Source organism: Telopea speciosissima, chromosome 11, assembly GCF_018873765.1.
Source record: "Telopea speciosissima isolate NSW1024214 ecotype Mountain lineage chromosome 11, Tspe_v1, whole genome shotgun sequence".
In the NCBI taxonomy this organism is placed as follows: Eukaryota; Viridiplantae; Streptophyta; class Magnoliopsida; order Proteales; family Proteaceae; genus Telopea; species Telopea speciosissima.
The window spans coordinates 10,512,357-10,539,674 of NC_057926.1; the positions used below are offsets into that span (position 1 = coordinate 10,512,357).

The window sequence follows — 27,318 nt, forward strand, 5'->3', positions numbered from 1 at the left end:
AATTTACACATACCACCCCTGAGGTTTGACGAAAGGATATTTTCACCCCCCAGTTTTGGAAAATTCTATGTACCCCCCTGAGGTTTGCAAATGATAACATATAAGCTGACTAACACTGTTAAAAATTAAACTTGAATTGACGGAATTGCCTTTCTAAGAAGAAACCAAAAAAAAAAAAACAAAACCTGCAACTCATCTCCTCCAAAATCGATTGGGGAAGATGAGTTGCAACCATCCCAGCGCCCCATTGATTCGTTAAAACGTTTGCCACTCAATCACTCCTCTTCAACCTCTTTGCCTGAACCGAATCATCACCATCTTCACCATCACTCTCTGTTCCACCCTCAAATCCTAACCCTAAACTTGATTCAGGAATGTTACCGAACAGAAAGTTCCCCAATAAGATCAGCGTCTCAAGCCGATTTGCAGAACAGAGATCCGGAGGGAGAATCCCCGTCAGCTTGTTCGACGACAAATCGAGGAGCTGAAGCTTGCCAGTCCTTCCAAGTCCCTGAGGAATACTTCCAGTAAAATTATTCTCCCAAAGCTGCAACACTTCCAACTCGGGCAAATCACCAATGAAATCTGGAATCGCGCCGTGCAACTTGTTCCTGAACAAATTCAACAGCGTTAGATTCTTCAGCTCCGCAAAAGATTCTGGAATCTCACCGGAGAACATATTGTTGGAGAGATCCATTGATTTCAAGCTCTTCAGATTGCTTTGGGGGTGTGAAAGACAGAGTGACTCAAAAGAATAAGAAGAAGAAGAAGAAGAAAAGGAAGGGAGGAAGTGAGAAGAAGTGTGTGGTGATGAGGAAGGTGAAGGAGATGTCCTGTGCAGCACTTTTCAAAGTATTTCGTAAGTTATTGTCGTGCACCACAAGCGTGGATGTGGCGGATCATCGGGAGTTTTGACAGAGTCACTCGGATTCACTCCCTGCTCCTCTGTTCTTAGTTGCCTTTTGTTTTGTTTTGTTTATCTTTCTTCTAATTTGATTTTTGATTATATCTTCAATCAGGGTTGGGTTTTGGGTGTCTCTAGTCTCCTTCTGTGTGTTCTTCGTTGAAAATTTAGCAGAACAGGTAGATGCCCATAATGGGTTGTAACTTGTAATTACTTAATAGTTTCAGTCTTTGCTTAATGGGAGAACTGATGGGATTACAGGGAAGAATGATTAAATTAGATGTTGTGGCTCAGTGGGTCTTATTGTTATTGTTGTTGTTTTTAAGCAATGTTTGTGAATTCTGGGTAAGGAAGCAAAATAAAGTGATCCAGAAGAACTAAAGCTTGGCCTGCAGGTTTGGTCCTTTTGATCATGCCCAGGCACCAAATTCCTGTAGTCCGAACATGGTTTGACTTCATAATCATGGAGGCTGCTGTTATGTTCATCAATTGGTGCGTGCTTGTGTGGAGACATTCCATTTCTGGAGTGAAGCTCCTGGGTCGTCTGTAATGGCGGATTTCAGGGAGAGCAGAACTCGGTATTCCGGGTTATGAGATTGTTTCCCGGCAACAAATGGGTTGTTGAGCAGGTAGAGCAGAAGTAGAATTAGAAATCGCATTTTATCTTCTTGATTTCTACAAATCAGAGTTTGGAGAAGATGAGTTCAGGTTTTTTTTTTTTTTTTTGGTTTCTTCTAGAAGGGCAATTCCGTCAGTTCAAGTTTAATTTTTAACAGTGTTAGTCATGAACTGACGGAATGGGCTTATTTGTTACCGTTTGCAAACCTCAGGGGGGTACGCAGAATTTTTCAAAACTGGGGGGTGAAAATATCATTTCGTCAAACCTCAGGGGTGGTATGTGTAAATTTCCCATATATTTTTATGTGTATTAGTATTACCCATTCATACGCATTTATACCCCCCCTTTAACGTGTGAACATCCATGAGAAAAACCCCCAAACAATTGGAACCAAACTTGACTAAAATACCCTCTGCGATGGATGGCAGCGGAGGATGCAGCAAAGCCTTCGCAAGGATCCTCCGCAGAGACCAAAATAGCCCAGATTCAATTAGGTTAGCCTTGGATCACTTGGACTCGAGCCTAGGGCTCAACCATGAGTTAGCCTAGCCTATTTAGGACCTAAGGGACCTAACTAAACCCTAAGACCTATTTGGGATTTTATGTATTTGAAACCCATTTTAGACATTAAAACACCCCCAACCAAACACACCCTTAGATCCTTAGCTAAACAATATCAAAACCCTACCCCTCTCCTCATTTCTCTCATTCTAACACCTAAGAGAGAAGAGAAAACTTTGGAGACTGAAATAGAAGGAAGAAGGAGGAAGAAGAAGGAAATGAAGGAGCCCTAACCTCCATTGAAGCCACCTTTGAGCTTCAACCTTCACCTCAGCCAACTTAGGAGCTGCCCTTAGACCTTGGAGCTCGTGAGAAGGAAGTGTTGCAGTCCAATCTCAGCCTAGAAGCTTGCCTCTTTGTTGTCTTAAGCTAACCCCATTGTAAGTAAGCTAATTCATGCAAGTTCTAGGTTATTTTCATTTGGATTTGATTGAAAACCATCTAATCCTTAACCATACCCTTGGACTTCTTACCCTATTATAATGAGACCTTCTATTTGATGTTAAAGGCATTAACTATTGACCTAGAATCCATCCATAGCTCCATGGCTTAGTTGCCATAAAATCCTCTTGAAGAACCTCCAATTTGAGGATTCTTGATGATGGAACCTATCCAATCTTTAGCCAAATCATAGGGCTTCTTGTTCTAATGTACTTAAACCTTCTCTTTAGTATTATTGATGTTAATTAGTGACCTCCAATGACTGGTTACCAACCCCATGCCCAAACCACCATGAAACCCCCATTGAAGAACCCCAAATTGAAGGGATCTTGATGTTAGAACCCAACCCAATGTATGGATTCCATTGAGGATTGAACCCATAAGTTAAATAGAGTTTTAGGAGGCTAAAATTACTCCCATAATGACCCACTATAAGCCCCCCTAACCATGGATCAAGCACAGATCCGAGCTGAGCTGAAACTCAGCAATTCTGGATTGTACGGAGGATGGCTGCGAAGGATGGAACCAACCTCCACAAACATCATCCGCAGAGACTAAATTTCAGTTTTTGGGTTTGACCTCTGCCCACTTTTTCGACCATAACTTGGTTGATACATATTAAAATGATTCAACTCAAAATGATTTGTAAACTAGACTTAAAGGGCTACATTTCCTATAAAGAAACCTTTGACCCAATCAGAGGGGAAGGCTCTCTAAAATGGATTCAAATCTGGATGTTGTGGATTGACAGCATTAATGAAACTGAAATTAACCCGGTGATCTCGCCCACTTCTAGGATGTTTAAGCAGTAGTTGTGAGGCAATTTAATGAGAGTTTCTTACAATTATTAACATCATCTAAATATATTAAATTAGGCAAACACAACTGTCCGGACAGATCATACGGATGCACACGAGAATCAGATTTTAGTTAGAATCACCAGTTCAAAAAATAAGGTGAGTGGCTTAGATACTTGGACTTAATTTTTAGAATGTTTTTATGCTTGTGTCGAATAACATTCATGCATATGCCGTGTTATTTAGATATGTTGATCTATGGTAATCTCAATGCATGCTATGTCAGTTTTGAATACTTATTAAATGATGGATCATGATAGGTGTGGTTTACAAATATCATGTTGAATGCTAGATGCTTAGGGTTTTACGACTATACTTAAACTGTTGTCGTGAATGTGGATATTGGATTTATATTGAGACATGAATATGAGATGTAGTTTTACAACAGTTATGTGATGAGATATGAATGTGGATATTGGTTAAGTATTGAGATATGAACATAAGATGTGGTTTTATGATGGTTATGTGAGGAGATGTGGATGTGATTGAATGATGGTTATGTGTTGGATATGCGATGTTTATGGGATGAGTGTAAGTGATGAGATCCAAGTGCCATGAATGGGCGCTAGACTTAGGATCGTCATGAGTTGTACGGGTTTGTGATCGGTCGATCGTAATTTTGGTATCACATCTATCGTACCCTTGTATGCGTACGTGTAAACTAGAGGGGGCGAGAGGATAACTGGGTTGACTGGTATATCAGCACTATGGACTCGACCTCTGGCCTATACATAAGCATGCACCTTTACTCATTTAGATGCATATGGTTAGGATCACATTCCCCAGTGCTACACCCCTTACCAATAGGGGTAAGGTGTTGGGTAACTGGTGGTGACTTCCGACGGATTGGGGTGCCATTCTCAACAGACCGGTGTTTGGAGATTCCGATTTAGGTACTAGAATCGGGTGAGAGCTAGGGTTATACGGGGGTTTGTCGTGTAGGACTACGTACACGTGTATGGCAGGCTTCCAACTGTAACTTGGGTTTGCTATCGCCAGATAGTGACCATGTTTTACTCTGGAGGCCGGGGATGCTACCTAGGGTATTGCATTAGCACTTTACCTCATGGACTTAGGCATTGATTATTAGGTGGATGCATATTAAAATTTGAATTCATTCATGTGCATGACTATAAACTGAATCTGATTTGCGAATTGTCCTGGTGATATGAGACACTATGGGATTCATTTATCAGATTTGGTTTGTGTCCTTGTAAGATGTGCATTCATGATTGTATGTGTATACTTTCATGATCTAATTGCTTATTGGGCTTGGTGGAAGCTCATCCCTCGAGGATCCTTTTTTTTTTTAGATATGGATGCAATTGATGTTGTAGTGGGGGATGTGGATCCTCCCTACCTGAGAGTTGATAGACTTGATTATTTGGGGTACTCTCAGTGAGGAGGTGCACTTGCTGAAGTGCACATGCGAGGCTTGCGCCTATGGAGAGGTGTAGTGTGGCTTGAGGCCCTTTGGGATATTTGAGTATTTTGTTTAACTGTTGGATTGTAATTAAATACTTTTTAATTCTTTTTATTGGTTTAGACTTGTATACTTATGTACTTAGTACTTTTGCTAAACAATGTTATGATGGAAAAAGATTCAACATACCTATATGATATCATATTATTAGCTTCCATACTCTGATAATTATGTTTATGTTATTATGCTTCCCCTGATACTCTGATTAAAATTATATTGTTGGGTCAGTGTTCTTGGCACTGCAAAGTGTAGATCGATCCTGGTGTTGGTGTGGAATACAAGGGGTATTCCAGTCACACAGCCCTAAGTGTAGGGAGCGGGGTGTGACATCACCAACCTTGTGGGTGACATACTCAAAGATTTTCAAGAAGAACAAAGACAATACTTGGAAACCATTGTGACATAGTCGGAGCAACAACAAGAGCGCCTCTTAGCTCAAATAGGGGACCAGTTTCAAGCGGCCACGGCCGGTTAAGTACCACTAGTATGGGTTAATCCTTAACCCATTGAAGTACCAGCGAGAGCTGCCATACCACCTCCTCCTCCTCTACAAGGCCAATATGCTTCATTAGTGGGGAACCCAATGATTCCACTAGTGGAAAGGTTCTAGAAGCTTAGGCCACACACATTCTCAGGGCCTACAAGTGACTTACTCCTCCCCTCCAAATGGGTTCAACAGATGGAGAAAATCTTCGATCTTCTTGGTTGTATTGATGAATAGAAGATCACTTGTGCGGGCTTCCAGTTAGAGAGTGAGGTTGAGGCATGGTGGGGATCCACCCTAGACAATCTCATGGTCACCCATCCCAATCTCACTTGGGAAGAATTCAAGATGATATTCTATGAGAATTACTTCCCTAGGAAATTCCAGGAGAGGAAGGAAGTGGAGTTCAAGTCCCTCACTCAAGGGACCAAGTCGGTCCTCGAGTATCAACAAAAGTACAAGGAGCTACACTACTTTGCTCCACCACACTTGAGGGATGACCAAGGAAAGGCAAGTAGATTTGAACGAGGACAGAAGCACTCTACTGGGGCCATCTTAATGACCCACAATCTACAACGGTATGTGGATGTGGTTTAAATGGCCAAGTCGGTGGAAGACCGACAAAAGGATACTTTCCACACTCAGTTCGGGACTGGGAAGCGACCTAATTCATCTAGCTGTAAATCATTTACTTTTTAATAGATCTATTACTCAGAATGCTAAAGGCCCCATTTGTCATTCGGATGAGGAATCCATTATGCATGCACTATTTCGGTGTTCTTTTGCCTCTTCATGTTGGTTGGCTTCCCCATTCCATTTGGATACATCTTCCTTTCAAGGTTATGATTTTAAAGATTAGATTAGCTTCCTATTTGAAAAGTATAAGGATGTTCCAGACCAACGCAATTGTTATATCCAATGGTCGTCACTTCTATGGCAAATCTGGAAAGCCCGAAACAAGGTAGTATTTAACTTTGAAAATTTAAATCTTCCTGCCACTATCAAAGCTTTTAATCATTCTGTGGAAGAAGGTAAACTGGGTACAAACCGATTTTATTATCCTCATTTGGCCAATAATAATCCTACTTCGCACTACTTGTCTTTTGATTTCAGTCTGCCTGTTTCTTCGCCCATTTTTGTGCTGACTTTCACTGATGGAGCTTGGAACACCAAGTCAATGAAAGGTGGAAGGGAGTAATTATGTTCGATGGAGTTAAATGTTTCATTGCGGCTAAATGCAAGGCTAGTTTGAATATCTCAGTAGCATCTATGGAGGCAGAAAGTATTTGTGATGCGCCTAGGTTTTTCAAACTTGGTTTTATTCTCAGATTGCCAGGCCCTTATCAGCTCTCTAAACGGGATCCCATCCTCCCTTGATTGGGCTGCACTCTCCATTGTAGATGACATTTTATCTCTTTCCTCAGGTTTTATAAATGTTATGTTTCATTTTATCCCTAGATCTTTGAATAAGGAAGCTCAATTCCTTGCAGCAGGAGCTTCTAAGTTTGTTTTATATAGTGGCTTAATCCACCTCCTTTTCTTGTAAATATGACTTTTTTCAATGGGAGATCCTTCTTTGCTGATTTCCTTTAATACAATTTTAGTCTTTTTCCAAAAAAAATTAGGGTTATTTAAGAACAAACTAAAACAGTGAATTTGACTTTATGAAATTATTCAATCCCTAAACATACAATGAATTTGACCTCAAGCACTCAATTTTGTGAAACCAAATGAAATTAGGAACAGATTTAACTCAAATCACCAACAATATAACTCAAAAATCTAGGAAATTGATGAATTTCTTACTGATTTAACACGAAATCAGTATACAAAGAGGATTTTAACTCAAGTCCTATAAATGGGATGTGATTTCCTACTGGTTTTGTGTAAAATTAATTTAGGAATTCCTACTAAAGTGAAAATTAGCAAACATTTTTTACCAAAAAAATCAGTGTATGTGATTCCCAGGGTTTTAACTCAAATTGGGTACTTTTCGAAAGGGTTTTAACTTTACTATGAGTTGCAAGCAGATGGGAGGGGATGGGAATGAAGGTCGAAGTACCCCCTGGTTAGCAGGTAGTCGGGTGGACGGGGATTAATTGATATCAACAAGCAGGGTGAGTTACAGGTCGTCGGGCAGGGTTAGGTCACTTGAGGTTGTCAGGAAGTGCCTAGATGTAGTTCGAAGGGTGATGATGAGTAGAAGGTCATCGGGCAAGGATGATTTAAGGTTATCAGTCCGGGATTAATTAAAGGACGTCGGTGGAGATGAGTTGCAGATGCTCCGTGTTCACGCAATGAAGGTAGCAATTTGGTCAAGCATTTGGTAAGGGATTGACACTAGGGACAAATTGGTAACTCGACCCCTCAATAGGGTAGAATCGTCAATTTAAAAAATATTTCCTTTTAACGCCATCAACTAACAGTAAATCAATAACGGTAAGGATATATCTACAACAAGGTTTTTTTTTTTCTTTTTGATGGAGAAATCAAAAATATATATTAATAAATGAGTAAACATCTAGTACACCCCCTGAGGTTTGTTCACCAATCTTGTAGCCCCCAGTATTTAAAATCTTACTTACGGACCCCTGGGACTGACGGAATACCCATTCCGTTAGGTTGAACCTGTTAAGTGATGATGTCAGCAGGCCATAAATTCTTAAAAGTCCAAAATACCTTTATAGTGATAGGAGTTTACCATAATACCCTTTTGGATAAATTAGAATCTATTGAAAGAAAAAATAGAGTTTGAGAGTGTTTGGGACGGTTGCAGAGGCCGGAAAAGAGGGCGGCAACAAATACCCCTCCGACTCTTCTTCTTCTCCTAGTTCTTATTTTATTTCGATCATTAAACCCCCAGTGGCCATGGTTGAACTCTCCAAACCCAAACCCTATCTCTGATTCCGCAATCTCTGAAACCAATCTCACCATGCCATCTGTCCTTGATTCTCTCTTCGATACAATCGATTTCTCCTAGCTTCAGATCTCTCTTCTCCGTGGCCCTGCATACCAGAAGTCTTGGTAATTGCAGATAAAATTCTCAAACATTGTACCTTCCTCTTTTGGAAGGCTTGAAACGATTTTTTTGTACCTCTGGAAGGTAATCTCATTTTCTTCCTCTTCTTCTCTGGTTTTGCTCAGAAGCAAATTTCTATATGAAGAGTAGTCTGCCATTGTTGGTGTAAGGTGTTTTAGTTTTTGTCAAGGGTATTGTGTCGCTAAATGGTTGTTTTTTATTTCGATTTATAGGCCTAGAGTACTCATGAAGAGACTTGATTTGCAGGTGTATAAGGGATAGGGAATCAGGGCTTTCCTTCTCTACAGGCTTGTACCTCTAAATTGAAGCATGAGATGTTCCCTCAAACATTCGAGTTTCTCAGTGAGGCCTCCATGGCAGGCCTGCATTCTAGATTGAAGCATGAGATATGCAATTAATTTCCAAAGATATTGATTGGGGCCTCCATACACCCTAGATTTTTTTTTCCAAAGAAGCGTGAAAAGTGCTCACCGTTTCTAGTTTCGAATTTGAATGCGATGTTTCACAAGACAAACTAGATAAGGATAAGATTAGAAGAGCTTTAGGGTTGAAGATTTAGTGGGCCCAAGATAAAACCGTAGTTTACCCCCATGAGCATTACAGGTGAGAGAGAAAGAATTTATTATCTATAGATTTGCTACAAGCCAACGACGGAGGTTGCAAGGCCACAGAGAAGAAAGATCTAAAGCTGGGAGAAATCGATTTGCAGAGCCCTTTCACGGAGAGGGAGGAAGATCGCCAAAAATGGTTGCAGAGCTTGTGATATTGGGCCGATTGCAGATCCATGGAGAGGAGAGGAAGAAGACGATGAGATTCGGTTTCAAAAGGCCATCTCTTTCACTTAGGGTTTTGTTTTGATTTGGAAGAAGATGTACAAAGACTATTTTGGTCTTTTACATTGTAAAACTAACACCTAACTAACATCGTGAGGTTTATGGGTCTGTAAATAAAGTTTTAAATAATGGGGGGACTATAAGTCGGGAACCATTTGTTGAGTTAGACCTAAGCATTTTGGATAACACAAAAAAGATACAGTTATCCATAGTCATATGAACAAAAGTACAATTCTGAACAATAACCATCTTGTATCCCCCCTTTCTTTTAATATATATATATATATATATATATTTATATATTATCTTTTCATCAAAAAATAAAAAAAAATTCAGAACATCCTCGAACATATTAAACAAAAGAGGGACTAAACGCCACGGCCAAGGTCGATCCCCTTTGGCTGAGAAACAAAGAGTAGTATTTCCTCGCTCGACACCCATATTTCTTGCGGATGGAGATTAACTGCAACAAGTTTTTGAAAATAGGAATAGTGTAATTGTCACAAACACTAGAGTGGGATGTGTGATTAGGGCTTAGTTCAGGAGAGGTCCTAGTAATTTATTGTTTTCTTTTATTTCAGAAACGAACCGGGAGAAAAAAGAAACCTTTTCCAACCACAATTCTCTCGACCGAAACCCTCCAGACCACTTTACCAAAAAAAGAGCACCATCTTCTCCAAATTTTCATTGAAGGAGCCCGTTCCGTATAGCAACCTGCTATGTGCATTGAATATACTTAACAAACACCTTTTGAGAAAGCTTGAGAGTTGCCATTTCCAAACAGAACAGTCAAAGTAAACAATAAAATCCCAGTCACCAAACCAGTCGAAGTTAAAGTTGACGCTGAAGGGACAGAAGACTGAAGCCGACGCTACTAGAGAGCGTTGAAAGTTCTGTACTGTTTGAGGTAAGAGCTTTTAATGTGCACCCGTTTCAGAGTATGTTCTAGATCCCTTTCAGTCTCATAATCAGATTCAAGTATTCAACCTCTATGCTTTTTATCAACCAAAATCTCAAGTACTCAACCTCTATGCTTTTCATCAACCAAAATCTCTCTCTCTCTCTCTCTCTCTCTCTCTCTCTCTCTTTGGAATCCTTTACATTAAAGAATGCGAAATCCCATCTGGGTCTTCTTTAGAATCTCGCATCCCTTGCTGCAAAATTGCATAATTGTTGCAGGTTTTCCTAGGATATAGGCAGAATTGTTCGTGGGTATCAAGTCAATTGTCCAATGATGGATGACAAGTTTATTTTCATGAACAAACTCATCAACGGTTAATAGAGTCAATGATATTTTTCCTTCCCAATCCCCCTTGCGGGAAGGAAAGAATGGGTTAATGTTAATTTTGTCGAAGAATACTGTGGGGGGGATAAGGAAAATTAGGACTTGCACCAATAGGTAATAAGATGAGAATGTTGATTGTGTTGGTTTGGACATGTGCAATTACGACAGCCGAGTGATCTGTTAAGGAGTGATTTTGTGCATAATGAAGGTGGTCACAAGACAAGCTGCAGGCCAAAGATAACTCAGGTTTGAGTGTTTGATAAGAAAAGACTTGATTACTGCCGACTCATTGGCTGTTATGACTTTAAATAGTAGAATATCAGAACAGCATTCATGTAGCTGCAAGGGAGTTGCAGCTATGAGAAAATTACTAATTTCAGTTTTGGTCATTATCTTCATTCCTATGGAGAAATGAAAGATTCCATTTAGATATATCAACATATGCAGCAGGGCATTTACCTTCGTTGAGCACTCTTTTGCCCCTTAGTTTCACTTCTGGTGGGATTTTGCATGCTTTGTAGAACTTCATATTCCAACCTTCAATTTAAATAGTCATAGATAGCAAGATCAACAGTAAAAATGAAATGTAACAATTCACAAATGATTTTGGAAAGTTACCAACAGCTGCCTAGTGCAGTTGGTGAGCTGTGGTGCGCTTCATGCCCATGCTCACCAGGAGGTCTCGAGTTCGAGTCTCCTGGCTGGTACTTTTCCCCCTCCCTATTCCGCCCCCCTAAAAAAGTGTTAGAATAAGTAGTTCTACCCGATAGGGGTATATTTGCCCTTTTTTTATGTTTGTTTATATTTGTTTTCCCTTAGCTGATTCTTATTTGGGTATTCCTAATCTGAATCGGCAAGGGTAGCTTTCCTATATCTGGTGTGATTATTGTAACTCTTTGGATATAAATAAAGGGGCTTGGTGATCCATATTGATCACTCAAGCATTCAGTTCTACAGGGCTTCTAACATGGTATCAGAGCTAAATCTGATCTAGGAAGGAGTTCTCAAAGTTTTTTCTGTTTTTTTTTCTTCCTCCCTCCCACGGTTTCTGGTTTCTCCCTTCTCCACCACTCTCGGCTCCTCTCTTTCACTTAGGGCAGCATCTATGAGGTGATCTAATGGAGATTTAGATGCTGCCCTCAACTTCACCTCATTGAACACTGAAGATTACTGGTGTGGCCTACTGCCGGCAGGTTCCCTCTACCATTGGAGATCGTGTTCTTCCTTCAAAAGCTGAAGATCGATTTCTATTTTTTTCTGGTGATTGGTTCCTGCTATTCTTGGTACACACCCCTTCCTGTTTGAAGACTGCAGCATTGGATCAAGTCAAAGACAGATTCAGCTCTACGATTTCTCTCCAAACAGTTTTTTGGCCTAATTTGCTAAAATTAGGGCTTCTTATTGGCTCATCAGAATCAGCTCATATTTTGAGGACTTGTTCTCTTCTACAAGAAGGAAACTCGACCTCAGTTTCAACCTAGTTTGACGGCTGGAATTTTTGGAAATTCAAAACCCAGTTCTCTGCTAGAGTTTCTTATTTTCTCACAAGAAGTGGCTTATTTTTTGCAGACTTGTTGTTTACTACCAGAGGGATTTTCGATCCAAATTTGAGCCTTTTCTGATGGCTAAATTTTTGGGAATTTCAAAACCCGTCTGTTATACACTCTGGACATCATGTCTGATCTGACTTCTGCTGACTCAGATGGATCTGCTCGACCTGAGTACCTTCCTTTTGCTTCTCCCACTAAACTAGATGGGACTAATTACTTGATGTGGTCAAGATCTACTTACCTTACTATTGCTGGCCGTGGCTACACAGGATACCTTACAGGCAGCCTTCCCAAACTTGTTGAAGAAGGACCTGCCCTAGATCGATGGTTATCTCATGACAGATGGATCTGCTCGACCTGAGTACCTTCCTTTTGTTTCTCCCACTAAACTAGATGGGACTAATTACTTGATGTGGTCAAGATCTACTTACCTTACTATTGCTGGCCGTGGCTACACAGGATACCTTATAGGCAGCCTTCCCAAACCTGTTGAAGAAGGACCTGCCCTAGATCGATGGTTATCTCATGACTCTATGGTAATGGCATACCTTACACATTCAATGCATTCTTCCATTGCATCGGGTTATCGTCTCCTAGACATTGCTGCCCAGATATGGAAGGCTGCAAAGGATACCTATTCCCAAGTTGGGAATGATGCTCAGGTATATGAATTACGAAAAAAAAATTCATGATACTAAACAGCATGAATTGACAGTCTCTCAATACTATGCTCAACTCCGAAAGTGTTGGCAAGAACTTAACCATTACTCTGATTATCAACCCACTACTGCTACTGATATTGCTGCATACAGGAAACATGTTGACAAAATTAGGGTTTACGATTTTTTGGCTGGCCTTAATGTTGAATATGATCCGATTAGAATTCAGATTCTCAGCAAGGATCCTTTCCCTACTCTGGAACAGTCCTATGCATTAGTCCACATTGAAGATCGACGTCGTGCAATTATGCTCCATACTACACCTCCAGATCAGTCAGCTCTAAACCCTGGGATTGCTTCGAATCCTCCGATTGCTGAAACTTCTAAATCTGAAAAGGCAGCCATCAAATGTGAACATTATGGTAAGTTATAGCACACTAAGGCCACATATTGGAAGGTGCGGGGTAAACCAGCCGACTTTGAAGCTAAGCGTGCTGCTCGTGGGAAATTGAAAAACAAAGCCAATCATACCGAAGCTGTCAGTACTACTCCTACCACTGACACTAGACTATCCAAGAAGGAACTTCAGGCTTTCCAGCGTAAGTTACAGGCTTCCGCTCCTTCTACTACATCGACTCCTGCTAGTTCTTCCTCCACTCCAGGTTCAAAATTTGCCCATTCAGGTATTTCATTTGTTGGTCATTGTGCATTGGTAGTCTCTTCTCCCTGGATCATAGACTCCGGTGCCACTGATCATATGACTGGGTCCTCCAGCCTATTTCATCGTTATTCTTCTACTTATGGTAAAGATAAAGTCCAAGTGGTTGATGGTTCTCTCTCTTCTATCTCTGGGAAAGGACCTATCAATTGCTCTCCTTCTCTAACTTTATCCTCTATTTTACATATCCCTAAATTTACCACTAATCTTCTATCCATCAGTAGTTTTACCGTGATTTAAATTACAAAGTATCTTTTTTCCCTTCACGCTGTGTTTTTCAGGATCTGGCAACGAGGGCGACGATTGGATGTGGTAAGATGCATGGTGGATTGCACCTACTTTGATAATGGGAGTCCTGCTTCACCACCACCACTTCCTACTCCTATTCATTAAACCTCTTAGTCTCTTCTGAACTTCAACAATGGCATAAAAGACTAGGTCATCCCCCTTTAGAAACTTTATCTTTTTTATCTCCAACATTAGTTAAACAATGTAATGAGGACGAATTTTTTTTTGTGAGGCCTGTGTTTTGGCCAAACAACATCGTTCCACTTATTCTATTTCTAATAAAAGAAGTTCTCTTTTTAATCTTGTTCATTCTGATGTTTGGGGACATAGTCGAAAACCTTCCCTCAAAGGCCATCGTTGGTTTGTTTCTTTTATTGATTGTTATTCTAGGATTACATGGGTTTATTTAATGCATAACAAAAGTGATGTCTTCTCCTGTTTTCAAAATTTTCATAAGATGATTCAGACCTAATACCAATGCCACTCTCAAGATATTGAGGAGTGACAATGGCAAAGAATATATAGATGGTCGGTTCCAATACTATCTTGCTGCCCATGGAATCCTCCATCAGACCAGTTGTGTCGATACCCCAGCCCAAAATGGTATGGCTTAAAGGAAAAACCACCACCTCCTTGAGTTGGCTCGGGCTATTATGTTTGCCCATTCTGTTCCTTCCCAATATTGGGGAGCTGCTGTCCTTACTACAGCCTATCTCATTAATAGACTGCCTACCCGAGTCCTTGACTCACAGATCCCTGCTACTTTATTATAGGGTTCTTCCTCCTTTGTCGTTCCCCCTAAAGTTTTTGGTTGTGTCTGTTATGCTAAGGATACCCAAACTTAAACCCCGTGGCGTCCGTTGTATTTTCTTGGGATATTCTCCATCCCAAAAGGGTTATAAATGTTACCACCCATCCACCCGTCGTACCTTGGTCAGTATGGATGTTATCTTTTATGAAGCTCTCTCTTATTATCCATCTACACCTCTTCAGGGGGAGAATTTTAGTGAAGATGTGTTGGTTGAGCTTCTCATACAATACCAGCCAAATATTGACCCCACTCCTCTTGACCCTTCTGCTCCTTCCCTACCTCCTTCTGAAGACAGAGAGGATTTTCCCCACGGGGAAAACTTAGATAATGCTGATAATCCTATTGCTGAAAATCCCATTCAGGGGGAGTTGACTCCAGTCCAACAAACCATTAGGGAATTTCAAAAGAAAATGAATGACTTTAATATCAAAACCTACCACAGGGGACATTCCAAAAACACGTAGCTCCCATCTATTGCAACACCAGTACCAATCCAGTTGCCGGCCTTGGAACCAGATCACTCTCCAGGTAACATCTCTTCTCCTTCTTCTCCTGACTTACCTATTGCTTATCGCAAAGTTATTCGGCTTGTACTCGGCATCTTACTTCTCATGTTGTCTCTTATAATTCCCTTTCTCCATCCTTTCGTACGTTTGTCTCTTCTCTTTCTTCTGTCCATATTCCCCAAAATTGGCAGGAAGCTTTTATAGATGGAAAGTGGAAGGCAACAATGATGGAAGAAATGAAAGCCTTACAAAAGAATGATACATGGGAGCTTGTGGTTCTTCGTCCAGGAAAGAAACCAGTTGGATGTAAGTGGGTGTTTGTGGTGAAACAGAAGGTAGATAGCACTGTGGGTCGATACAAAGCACGATTGGTGGCAAAGGGATTTACTCAGACTTATGGGATCGACTATCACCTTTGCACCGGTTGCAAAGCTAAACACCACCAGAGTACTACTATCTTTTGTTGTAAATTCGGGATGGGAATTGCAGTAATTAGATTTGAAGAATGCCTTCCTCCATGGAGAGCTTGAAGAGGAAGTGTATATGGATATTCCACTGGGTTTCTCATGTGATAAAACCAATGACAAAGTGTGTAAATTGAAACGTGCTTTATACGGGCTGAAGCAGTCACCCCGTGCATGGTTTGGACGGTTTCACAAGGCTATGGTTTATGTGGGTTATAAGCAGAGTAATGCTGATCATACCCTGTTTATCAAAAGGAATGGTGAAAAAATAACCATTCTCATAGTCTATGTGGATGACATTGTGGTCACCGGGAATGATAATAATGAGATCAACAATTTGAAGACTTTCCTTGGCCAAGAATTTGAAATAAAAGATCTGGGAAACCTAAAGTACTTCCTAAGGATAGAAGTTGCTCGATCTTCTAAGGATTTCTTTCTTTCTCAAAGGAAGTACATCCTAGATTTGTTGACTGAGACTGGAATGCTAGGGTGTCATCCCTTTGATACACCTATGGAAGCTACTACACGGCTTAAAGAAAAGGAGGGTGAACCTGTTGACAAAGGTCCTTATCAAAGATTGGTCGGCAAGCTTATTTATCTATCTCATACACAACCAGATATAGCCGTCTCTATGAGTATGGTAAGTCAGTTCATGCATGATCCTCATTCTTCTCACATGGATGTTGTTCTTCGAATTCTCCGGTACTTGAAGTCAACCCGGGAAAAGGAATCCTTCTATCTCCGAATGGCCATCTTCATGTTGAAGCATATACTGATGCTGATTGGGCTGGATACTCTGATAGGAAGTCCATGTCTAGCTATTGCTCGTTCGTTGATGGAAACCTTGTTATATGGCGTAGTAAAAAGCAGAACGTAGTGGCAAGATCTAGTGCCGAAGCAGAATTTCGTGCTATGGCACAGGGTATTTGTGAATTGATATGGCTCAAAGGCTTATTGCAAGATCTTGGTGCTCCTGTCCGTCTTCCCATGATGTTGTATTGTGACAACAGAGCTACCATTAGCATTACTCACAATCCAGTTCAACATGATCGTACCAAGCATGTGGAGGTTGATAGACACTTTATCAAAGAGAAGTTGGAGGAAGGGATGGTTTGTGTTCCTTTTGTGCAGTGTGCTGACTACTTAGCTGATGTGTTCACTAAGAGATTAAGTGGAAAAGTTTTTCATCCTATTCTTGTCAAGTTGGGCATATTTGATATTTATGCTCCAACTTGCGGGGGAGTGTTAGAATAAGTAGTTCTACCCGATAGGGGTATATTTGTCCTTTTTTATGTTTGTTTGTATTTGTTCTCCCTTAGCCGATTCTTATTTGGGTATTGCTAATCAGAATTGGCAAGGGTAGCTTTCCTATTTCTAGTATGATTATTGTAACTCTTTGAATATAAATAAAGGGGCTTGGTGATCCATATTGATCACTCAAGCTTTCAGTTCTACAGGGCTTCTAACAAAAAGTTTAAAAAAAAAATGGTTTTGGAAAGTTTGAGTCTCAGGTCATAATTAGAAAGTTCTGGCATGATTAGAGAGGTCTTATGATGTCCATGAGTATCTGCTTTTGGAATGTTTAACTCAGTAGAGACATTTTGTTTAATTTCAGTTTTTAGAGTTTTTAATTTCTTTGTTTTTAGATTAGTAAGAAAAGATATGGATTGCATTCGGTTAACAACTAATATAATACTTATTATAGTTGAGTGACGATAAGACTTTGTTCAGCTGAACTGAGTTCATTTGAGTTCAAAGGACTTCTGGCAGTTGCTACATTTACAATTAGGGTCAAATTTTTTACCAAGGTGATGTAGATTCTGGCAAGAAGAGGAAGAAGCAGAAGAACCATCAAACCGGGTCCTTTTTGGGGCCGGAACTGTACCTACTCGAGCCAGCCCAGCAGGGCTTCTAGAAACTGCCCAAAGATGCTCCACGATTTTGACAGCTTCTCCTTTGACCAGTCAACTAGGAATGGTGCACCTTAGTTTCTATTTTTATGATTGCAGTCTTTAGTAGTTACTATATTTACTAGTTTCTAATTTTGTTCATTTCATGTTGGCTGAACTATAAAGCCTAGTTTATAATTTCTTTAGGTTTCTATTTTAGAAGTTGCTATTTCTTTTAGAAGAAATTATTTCTTAAGTTTCTAATTTTGTAAGCTGACCTATTCCATTAAATAGGCAGCCCCTTTTGTAATAGAAACAGATTTTGGAGAATAGAGTTTTCAGGCCATGTTGCCATCTGTTATGGGAGAAATTCCATGTTTCAACAGCTGGGATAGCTGTGTGTGAGAGACCCAGGCTGAGAGTGTCATTTCCCTACCCCGTCCCCCTTTTCTTCTCTATCTTCTCCTCCATTGCAATCGATCCCCTGTTGTGTTGCTGCCACCCTGTGATCAATACAAGTGCTGTGAAGACTCAATCGAAGGCTGCAAACAACTCCACAATCCAAGGCTGTTGCTGCTACTGCCTCCTCCATTCGAGTGAAGACTACTGCTGCTCCTGGACTTGAGTTCCTGCTGCAACTTCAAGGCTACATATCTCCACCTTCATCCATCGAAATCTGCTGAGTTTTGTAGCATAGAACCACACCATCAATCCCTCCATTTGATCCCCACTTCTACCCCATTCCATTGGCCTCCATATTCACAAACCTTCTATTTTCATTCCCCCTTGATAACTTCACTTCTTTCCATCAAAATTACCCCAAATTTGCTGTAGATCATCTCCTCCACAAGGCATCCACTCAATCCTCATTGGAGCCCAAACAAAGTGTTGGTTTATGAGATTACTCTTAACCTTCTATTTTGGTGTTGCTGCTATATCTTCTAATTCAATCATTAGAATCAAGTGAGACTTTCAGCAGTGCTTCTACTCCATACAAGCACCAATCGACATAAATTTGGTTCCCTTCCAATGGCTGGTTTGGTTTTTATCCACTAATTTCTACTTTCCAATTTTGTGATCTGTTGATAATCGGGTGATCTGGTCATCCTATTCTGTCCCTGTCTGGAGGGTTTGCTGAATACCCTGGGGCCTCCTATTCTGTCCCTGTCTGGAGGGTTTGCGGAATACCCTGGGGTCTACACTCGACCTTGCTTTCAGCCCTACTGAGTAGCTGAATTTTGGATTACAACCCAAGTTTTCCATCTGAGTTTCGGCCCTTGTTATGCCCTACTGTTGGGGTTAATTTTGATTGACTGCTGTGAACTATTGTGGGTTATTTGGGACTAAATTGACCCTAATTTAGTCTTACATTACAAGGTTTGTAATTAGAATATATTTGTAGAGATGGTCTTTGAATAATTTAGTTGGGTTTAGTTTTTTTTTTCTTTTTCTTTTTCTTTTTCTTAAATTGGTTAATGGGATTAGTTATTTGCTAAGTTCTGTTTTCTGGTTTTTAGGATGTTTTGTTATGTAGTTAGGTAGTTAGTTTAATTAGCTTCTACGTAAAGGGGCTGGTGTTTTTTGGAGCATTGTAGTCCATACAAAGGCAGTTGATAGTAAGTGGGTGTACTACGATCGCATTTAGTGAACTGAACTGGACTTGTTAATCTTCTTCGCTGCACCTCTGGTTGGTGAGCTCTAGTTTTTAGTGCTAGTTGTTGCTTGCACCAAGTAGTGCATGGTCTGGGATGATTCCCAGATGATGATACCCTTTCCAATGTCCCCCCCCTATAGAATCCACACAAGGCTTCAACACCTTTTCAAGTATATCAGTTTCATCAATACCATCAAAGTTGAATTGCACCTGGAAGTCAAATGTGATTCCAGCATTTTAATAAAGCAATGCAAGGAAAAGAATGGAAAGCCTTAGGGTCTTTACTAAGTTGGGTAGTGCCAGTGTCAGGAACATTGTATGGATTCTTAAAACCATCACGGTTCTAAGAGGATGTTCTGATACCCCTTGGGTGAGCTGAAGATTGATATGCCAGGGAAAAATTAGGTGAAAATGAAAGATGATAAAAAAAAGTTGGAAATAGCACTGGACTACAGGCACTGGCCACACTCCCTTGCATCAATTTGTGAATGTGCTCATCAATCTGGGCGACCCAACCAATGAACCATCTCCTATAAGTACATAGTAACCATCTGATCATTGAGCATTTCTGCTGATGTATTTTATCGTTTGTACAAAAGAAAGTGATGACTGGATGGTTCCTACTCTCAAATCAGCGTCACTTAACTTTGAGCTGCATCAGATCCAAAAAGGTATTCCAACAAATAGACAGACTTGATTCAAGGATGTAAAATATAGTATCTGGTAGAAAGCCATGGATGCACTACTTAGAGGTGGATAAGATCTATCCACACTACATGGTTTCTGATGCGTCTACAAACAGATGCCCAAAGAACAGTATTTTCTTTAGGCCTGGCAGTAACTCTGTAAGCTGGTTCAGCATGATATTGAAATGCTTTCATTTCTTTCAAATCAGTTAGCTAGACAGCGAGGGTTGGCTGAGTTATGAGTCTATGGAGAAACTTTATTTTGATATCATGTCACCCATTTGCACTATTTTTTTAATTATTATCTTAATCTCATTGAATTTCATGCATTACTTGAACAATTACTGTAATTGCAACCATGTTGGTGTCATTACTTCACTGAATGATATATAATACTCTTTTTGGAAAAATGACAGAATGATCACAGCATCCCATGTATTCATATGGGTCAGAGTCTAATGGTGTTCTTTTGAATGATGGTATTTTGGTAATTACTGGATATGTAGAACTTGCCACATTGCCAGTGTTGTTGTATAACAGTAATTTTAAAAAGAACTAGAGAAATCCTACTTAAATATCAATTTACAGTTCAATATACAAAATTGGTGTTGTTGAAGTGCCAGAAGTGTTTCTGTGAAAGTACTTTCAAAACATGACTTTTTTTCCTGATTCAAAAATATTTTTTATGCCTTGTTACCAAACACATTTCACTCCCGCAAAAGTGTTCCTCGAGAACAGAAATAAGAAAAAATACTTCTAGCTCAGAAACACTTATACGGAACAGAAGTGTTACCAAATGGGAGCCCTTAAATTCAATCAAACCCTCTTCACTCTTCAGCTTCACTGTTTTGGGCTTTCTAAAGTTGGAAACCCCATATTCTGAAAACCCTTAATTTCTCAGGTGACGAGGATAACCCAATTATCTAATCTTCTTCCTTTCGCAGATATACTTCGGATAACTCGGTGATCAGACTTACAATGGAAAAAGGAGGAGAGAGCCATATAATTCCGAAAAATGTTATAGATGCAGTGAAGAGAAGCCTAGTAAACGTGGAGGAGCTCAGAGTCCACTTGCTCGAGTTCTTGGCTCTCTGTGAACCAAATGTTCTCGCTGAAATGGCTCCTCTCCAGCGAGCTCAAGTGCTTCTGATGCTTACTAGGGCTACTTCGACACTCTATACATGTATGCCCTCATACACAATTTACTCCTTTTTATGTTTTTTAATGTTACATTAGAGGCAAATTGTTTCCCCCCTAGTATTAATGCTTACATTCTCTATACAGTGTGGTTGAGGAGTAGTGGAGTTCACCCAGATGATCATCCAGTTACAACAGAGCTCGTACGATTTTTATTTAGTTATTATCTTGGGTTTTGTGTTCTATTTAATTTTTATATGTTAGTATGGATTAAAGGGTCCCTATTTTCTGTTTTTCTGTTTGCAGGAGAGACTAAGTTTGTACTATGATAAACTAGAACGGTGTATGGATTTGAGCAGAGGTATTTCTTTCATTGAATTTTGCTACTTGTTTGAATTTTTTAGGTTTATTCTTAGTTTTTTAGTGGTTGAAGAAGCTTGACTATGTTATTGCAGCACCATTGCGACCTTCCACTACCTTGAATTATCAGGCGGCAACTCGTTTCATCGAGCATTCCTTGCCTGGTCTTACTCCAGGTAACTAGAACTATATAATTAAGCTATTGCATGGTTGCTACATTCTGTTATCATTATTTTGTTGAAGGATGAATTTTATTTTGCAGTGCAAAGGCAAAGTATGAGGGACTTAAGTAGAGGAGAGGGGGCAAAGAATAAGTTCTCTGAAGTTAGGAGTTCCCGAAAGAAGAGGAAATGCCAATCATCTGAGAAACAATCTGTTCGGGCTGCTGCTCAAGAATTTCTTGAGAAAGCAGCCAAGGAGCTTCTTGGTGATAACAAAGGTGACCTGAAAGGGCCTCTGCGAATGGAGGGTTTGGATGAAGAAGACATGCCTATGAGTTAATTCTCATTTTGTTCAGCTCAGTAGATTTGAAATACATGTTTCATTCATAATACTGTTCACATTTTACTTTGGTTTTTGCCCCCTTTGTATTTAACCAGAGTAGGGAATTCACATTATTGGTTGCCAGGAATTCAGAAAAATCTGTACTCGTTTGAAAACCATAACAGAATGTAGTACAGATTATGCTATAAACAATCCTCTCAACTAATTTTCAGGAGTATCTAATAGCTAATCTGTCATTTGGATGGCATATCAACATTTGGTTGTATGTACATAAAAACTTGAAAAGTAATCATTTTTCTTTTTATTTTATGTATCTATTCTTGTCATTGTTCCTGCAGTAAAGTGAGGTGAAGCACTTTATATTGGTACTTAGTTAATTCATAATTCATAATTATGCAGTTGCTTTTTGCTGTGTTGGAATTCTGATGACAGCTCATTTGATTTCTTTATTAAGAGACCTTTGATGTGGTATGGCATTTGAGTGCATTGCATAGTTATCAAGGCGCGTCCAAGGCAACCAAGGAGCCTGGATGCCATGGCGTTGCGGCGACGCCTTGATAACTATGGTGCATTGTTAAGGAGGAGTGACATGATGCAGATTGGAGGAGTTAAAAGACTTAGTAGTAGACAAAATTGCTTGGAAAGAAGTGGCTTGAAAGGCTATGAATGGCTTTTGGTTGACCATAAACATGGGTTTAAACATAGTGGAGTAGCAATACAGGATCCATGTAGCCAACCCCATTTAGTTGGGAAATGGCTTAGATGATTTGAATTGGATACTTGTATTGTTTGGTTAGCTAATTTGAACCCACTGCTGATCCATGTGGAGTATGGGCTGGGTTTATACAAAAGGGGTTCAATTTCAAACATTTAAGACTCATTTTATTTGCTTCCCTGTCTCCAGACTACTGGTGTGTGAGCCCTTTATCTGCTCAAGCCCACATGTTTGGTTTTAGTTATCTATTTCACCCAACTTAAATATTGGTTCATTTGTGAGCTTGTGACATTGAATTTGCAGTTTGGTCCTTTTTTTTTTTTTTTTTTTTCGGTAAGAGGGAAATTTACTGAGAAAGGGGGTGTGTACAAGCAGCAGCGTCACGAGAACAGAGCTCATGAAGGCACTGACTGGAAAGAGGCCAATCTGTCAAACACACCAATGACAGGGCTTTCCTGGCTAGGGCATCGGCAACACCATTAATAGCCCTAGAAATACAGTGAAAAGAAATAGAAGAAAAGGAAGCAGAGAGCTTCCAAATGTCACCAAGCACCACAGCTGAATCGATAGGGGTTGTACACGAGTGATCCAAGATATAGTTCACAGCCTCTCTACAATCCGACTCAACTTGAACCTGCGTGAGACCTAACTCAAGAGCCAGCCGCAGAGCAGCACGAACAGCCAGCAGTTCTCCTTGAAGAGCTGAATTGAAACACATGGGAATGGAAACAAACTTTCTCTGATTACCAGCATGATCTCGCAAAACCAATCCCAGACCACCCTTTGCATTGTCTTACGGGAGAGCAGCATCGCAGTTTATCTTAGTCATACCTGTTGGAGGTACAGTCCAGACTTGAGGGGGGGAGTCTCTATCTGCAACCTGAGACGAATTCGAGAGACCTGCAGGCTTCCCAACCTCGGCAAATTCCAAATAAGCCTTGTTTGCCATGGAGATGACTTCTGAGGGAGTCTAGCAGATAGAATTGAAGCACAACTCATTCTGAGCTCTCCACAGGTACCAGCACAAGAAGGCTGCCTTTGATAGTGCCTCACGCGCCAACCTTTTGTCATGTCGAAACACGACATCCCAGCTACCTAACCATCCAGCAATGGTGGGAGTTACATCCGTAGGAGGGGAATAATGAAGAGAACTTCCATGCCAAACCGCTCTTGCGAAGGGACAGTCCAAAAACAGATGATCCCCAGTTTCCTTCTCAAATCCGCAGCGTGGGCACACTGGATCAATGGAAATTTGGCGAGCATGAAGACCTGAGCCTGTTGGGAGTCCTTCAGTGTAAATTCTCCAAATAAAGGCTTTTATCTTCGGCAGAGTATCAATCTTCCAGATTCTCCTCCAAACCCTTTCTGGAATCATCTCCCAGTGGCAAACTCTAGATGTTGCTGCCCTTGACCTTTGGGCCTCCTCCTCCTTCTTCGCAAGAAGCCAATATGCCGACTTTTCAGAGAAGCGCCCATCCTTGGAGGCACCCCAGACCTAAATATCCTCTTCAGTGAAGAAACTAAGAGAAATCTTTAAAATAGCATTAACCTCCGCAGGCTGGAACAGGCGCTGTAAGAGGCTAGTCTTCCACGTGCGGCTAGTTGGTCCATTCAAGGTTGGGAAAAGAAGACAAGTTAGTGGGATTATTTACCTATTCCTTTTTAATGTTTTATTTTGTTGTAGTAGATAATCATTTGGATTTTCACATTAGTAGTAGTAACTAGTAACTGAATTTCTTTCGACTTCCTTTGCTCTTATACTCTCTTTGTGGTTGCTTGTATTTTTCATTTTAAGGCTATCAAAGCCACAAAAAACAAATGAATGTAGTCATCAACGTACACTCTTTTTCTTCTTTATGTTTGATATGTTGGTTTGAAGTTTTTTTTCCCCTGCTACTAACATTTTTGGCATATTTGTTTCATTAACCAAAATATCCATACCTTGGTAGCTTGATCTAGGAAACTTGTCTTTCTCTTTCATTATGGACTTCAACTTTTGTCAGCTAAAATAGTGTCCAAGGGCTATGCTATAAGTCAATGACTTTGTGGAGTACAAATTGTCCTTAGATCTTTCATGTCATCATGGGGAAAAAAAAAATCCTCTCCAATTCCCTAAAAGTGTAGTTCGGGGTGGAGATGTCAACACCTGGCAGGCGTGACATCCAACTATGCCAAGCTAGAGAAGAAAGAAAAAAAAAAAAAAAACCTGGGGCAGTGTAGCTCAAACCGTTGGATGTCGTGCTTGTCAGGTGTCATACCTCTCCTCCCCAAACTACACCGCCCTGCACCATGGGGGAATTGGAGAGGATTTTAATCCATCACTATCAACTTATATCCTTGCATTACAAGAACATTGAGAGACCGATGATATTCAAATTGTCTTCATGCATCTTCTTGCACTTCTCCCACATATCTGGATTGACTGAAACTGGTAAACTCTATTACTAATATCAACTTGTTGAACTAGATCAAGAGTTGTATCAATGCCATCTGCTACTGCAAGGTTAAGATTGATTGAAATCTTTATAATCAGTGAAGGCTCATACATTCCATACTACCAATCTTCTTTCCTTCTCTTCATTTGTCTAGTTCAACTGCAGTGCATATTTACCACTTAGTGACACTTAGGTTTTCTAACAGAAACAGTTGCATGAACAACCTTTTAATTGTTAATTTAGGAGCCTACAAGTTCTTCTATTATTATTATTATAAAAAAAAATAAAAAAAAAAGAGAGCTGAAGTTCTATGATGTCCTATAACTACTAACTTCTTAACTAAATCTGATGCTCTTAGATTAAATGAAACGACTAATCTTAAAAATTAACTCATCTGAAATAGCTTGAAATTTCTAAAGTAATCCTACATAATTTAGGAATTAACCTCTTTCACATAGCTACATCAAGACCCAAAAGGTTTGATACTACTGGAAATGGTTTCACATTTTTGGCCGAAAGTTTCTGCCAATTCACAAAGTGAAGCAATTTTGGCTCCCTCAGATTAAACCTGCACATGTAAGTTAGATAGCATTACGTAGGATTAGTGGTTTATGTATCATATTAATACCACGAGATTTTGTTAAGTAAAGCTTATCCACCAAACATGGTAAATGTTGCATATGTAGTGTCTCTTTTCATATACATAAGAGGGGTTGATGTAATAATATTGCAAATAATTTGACACGGTATGGTGTCTCCACCTGTGGATATGCACTTGTATCCACATCTGGTCTACAAGTTCTTTAATTGATCTCACATTTAAATGGAAAATCTGAACTCTGTTTGAAAGGCCAAAAGAATGCAATGAGATACATCTGTTTCCTTATCCATGTCTGTATCCGTTTAGCACTATCTGAATCCGTATGAAAGCTAAACGGATGCGGATACGGATAAGCTATAGCTATCCGAAAAGCTATATTTACATGTAAACGGATAAAATATCCGATCCATATCCGTGTTCGTATCCGTTTAGCAGTATCCGAATCCGTCCGATAGCTAATCGGATGCAGATGCGGATATAGCACTATCCAAGCCGAATCCGATCCGTTTACAACCCTAGAGGCATCTGAATTATGCTTTTCTTGTGGACGGCACAGATCAATCTTGTGATTAATTTGAAAATCAAGCCACGAATATAGGAATCAAACGGTAAGGAAAAATGATCAAATGCAGTCACCCGTCAAGGCACTTTGTTTGCACGGATCTGCTGGGATCCCAATTTAAAGTTAGAATCTATTGGAATCCAATCTAACAGTTGAAGAACGTTCTTACGTAAGTCACAATCTAGGAGGAAATATTTAGGGTCTCTTTAGTGTGATTTGTATTTGTATTTATCTGACTAATTTCTATTTTTGCAAGCGTTTGGTACAATTTATAATGCTTATTTCTATTTATGACAAATTAGAAAAAATTAAAAATCACAAATAGCTCTTGAGCTATTTGTGATTTGTGACTACAAATCAATTATTCTGATTTTTATGTTTATCGGGAATTTTAAACTCTCAAACCTGTCTCTCTCTCTCTCTCTGGAGATCTACAAACCTTGTTGGAGTTGAACTCCGCTTATTATCTGATGCCTTCTTAGATCTATTTCCTGATCTCAGTATTTTGTTTTCTAAAGCCTTTTCTCTCCACATTTGTTTGATTGTATGGGCCAAAATACCGTGGGGGTATTCTAGACTTTTTACTTCTTTTATGATATGTATAGTCACGTCGGCTTTGATAAGGATAATTCTATCCATGTAATATTTTCTGTTCATTATAAATATATTGCTTGGGGTCTGCCTTAGGCATCAGCTATAGTTTTATTCCTGTTAACATGTTATCAGAGTAGGTTTCGAACTAGAGTTCTTCATAGCCCCATTCTCGATCTCTTTTCTGCTTCTTCAGTTCTTTTCCTTCTCTCTTCTCCTTCTCTTCTCCTCTCTTTTGTTCTCCATTCTCCCATAGGGCAGCACTGATGAGGTGATCACTAGATCCAGTTGCTGCCCTCCATCACCTCATCCAATGACAAAAAATTCTGCTCGATACAAACCAGCCTCCCTGCCTACGATATTTGAAGCTTCAAGTTTTTTTGGATTGATTTCATCTCCCAATAAGAAATCAATCTCCCTTATTGAAGATCAAGACCTGCAACAGATTTTTCCAAGTTCCTGTCTCCATTCTTTGAAGGTTTCCTCACATCGATCCTTCCCAACATCAGGGTTTTCTCAAAACCCTGACAATTATCGATCTGGGGGTTTCAGATCTCCATTGAAGCTGATCTTTGGAGGAGTGATCCAGCACCATTAGAAGACCATTCGATCCAAATTTCAGCCCCTTTTGCTGAGTTTTTGCTTGCTTTCTCCCCTACATCGATCTCACCTAATCAGGGT

The 27,318-nt window shown here is 39.9% G+C and overlaps 2 protein-coding genes and 1 long non-coding RNA gene across 3 annotated transcripts; 2 read left to right on the forward strand and 1 right to left on the reverse strand.

Annotated features, from left to right (window-relative positions):
* Positions 1-271: 271 nt before the first annotated feature.
* On the reverse strand, positions 272-697 carry LOC122644777 (leucine-rich repeat receptor-like serine/threonine-protein kinase BAM1). The gene has a single exon (XM_043838160.1). It carries the CDS (start codon positions 695-697, stop codon positions 272-274), a length of 426 nt encoding a protein of 141 aa, XP_043694095.1.
* A 7,657-nt stretch (positions 698-8,354) lies between these two features.
* On the forward strand, positions 8,355-19,113 carry LOC122646652. Its single transcript, XR_006330666.1, has 4 exons — positions 8,355-8,482; positions 8,519-8,559; positions 12,057-12,058; positions 19,102-19,113. It is a non-coding gene; the product is annotated as an uncharacterized LOC122646652 (long non-coding RNA).
* Positions 19,114-20,539: 1,426 nt separating this feature from the next.
* LOC122645545 (nuclear nucleic acid-binding protein C1D-like) lies at positions 20,540-21,950 on the forward strand. Its single transcript, XM_043838856.1, has 5 exons — positions 20,540-20,915; positions 21,017-21,072; positions 21,176-21,230; positions 21,325-21,405; positions 21,492-21,950. Exons 1-5 carry the CDS (start codon positions 20,711-20,713, stop codon positions 21,728-21,730), a joined length of 636 nt encoding a protein of 211 aa, XP_043694791.1. The 5' UTR covers positions 20,540-20,710; the 3' UTR covers positions 21,731-21,950.
* The last annotated feature ends 5,368 nt before the right edge of the window (positions 21,951-27,318 follow it).

Bases quoted from the DNA above. Each gene is read 5' to 3' on its own strand.
- LOC122644777 (XM_043838160.1), bottom strand. From the start codon at position 697: ATGGATCTCTCCAACAATATGTTCTCCGGTGAGATTCCAGAATCTTTT.
- LOC122645545 (XM_043838856.1), top strand. From the start codon at position 20,711: ATGGAAAAAGGAGGAGAGAGCCATATAATTCCGAAAAATGTTATAGAT. The intron at 21,073-21,175 runs GTACGATTTTTA...TTCTGTTTGCAG, and splicing joins ATCCAGTTACAACAGAGCTC to GAGAGACTAAGTTTGTACTA. The intron at 21,231-21,324 runs GTATTTCTTTCA...ATGTTATTGCAG, and splicing joins GTGTATGGATTTGAGCAGAG to CACCATTGCGACCTTCCACT.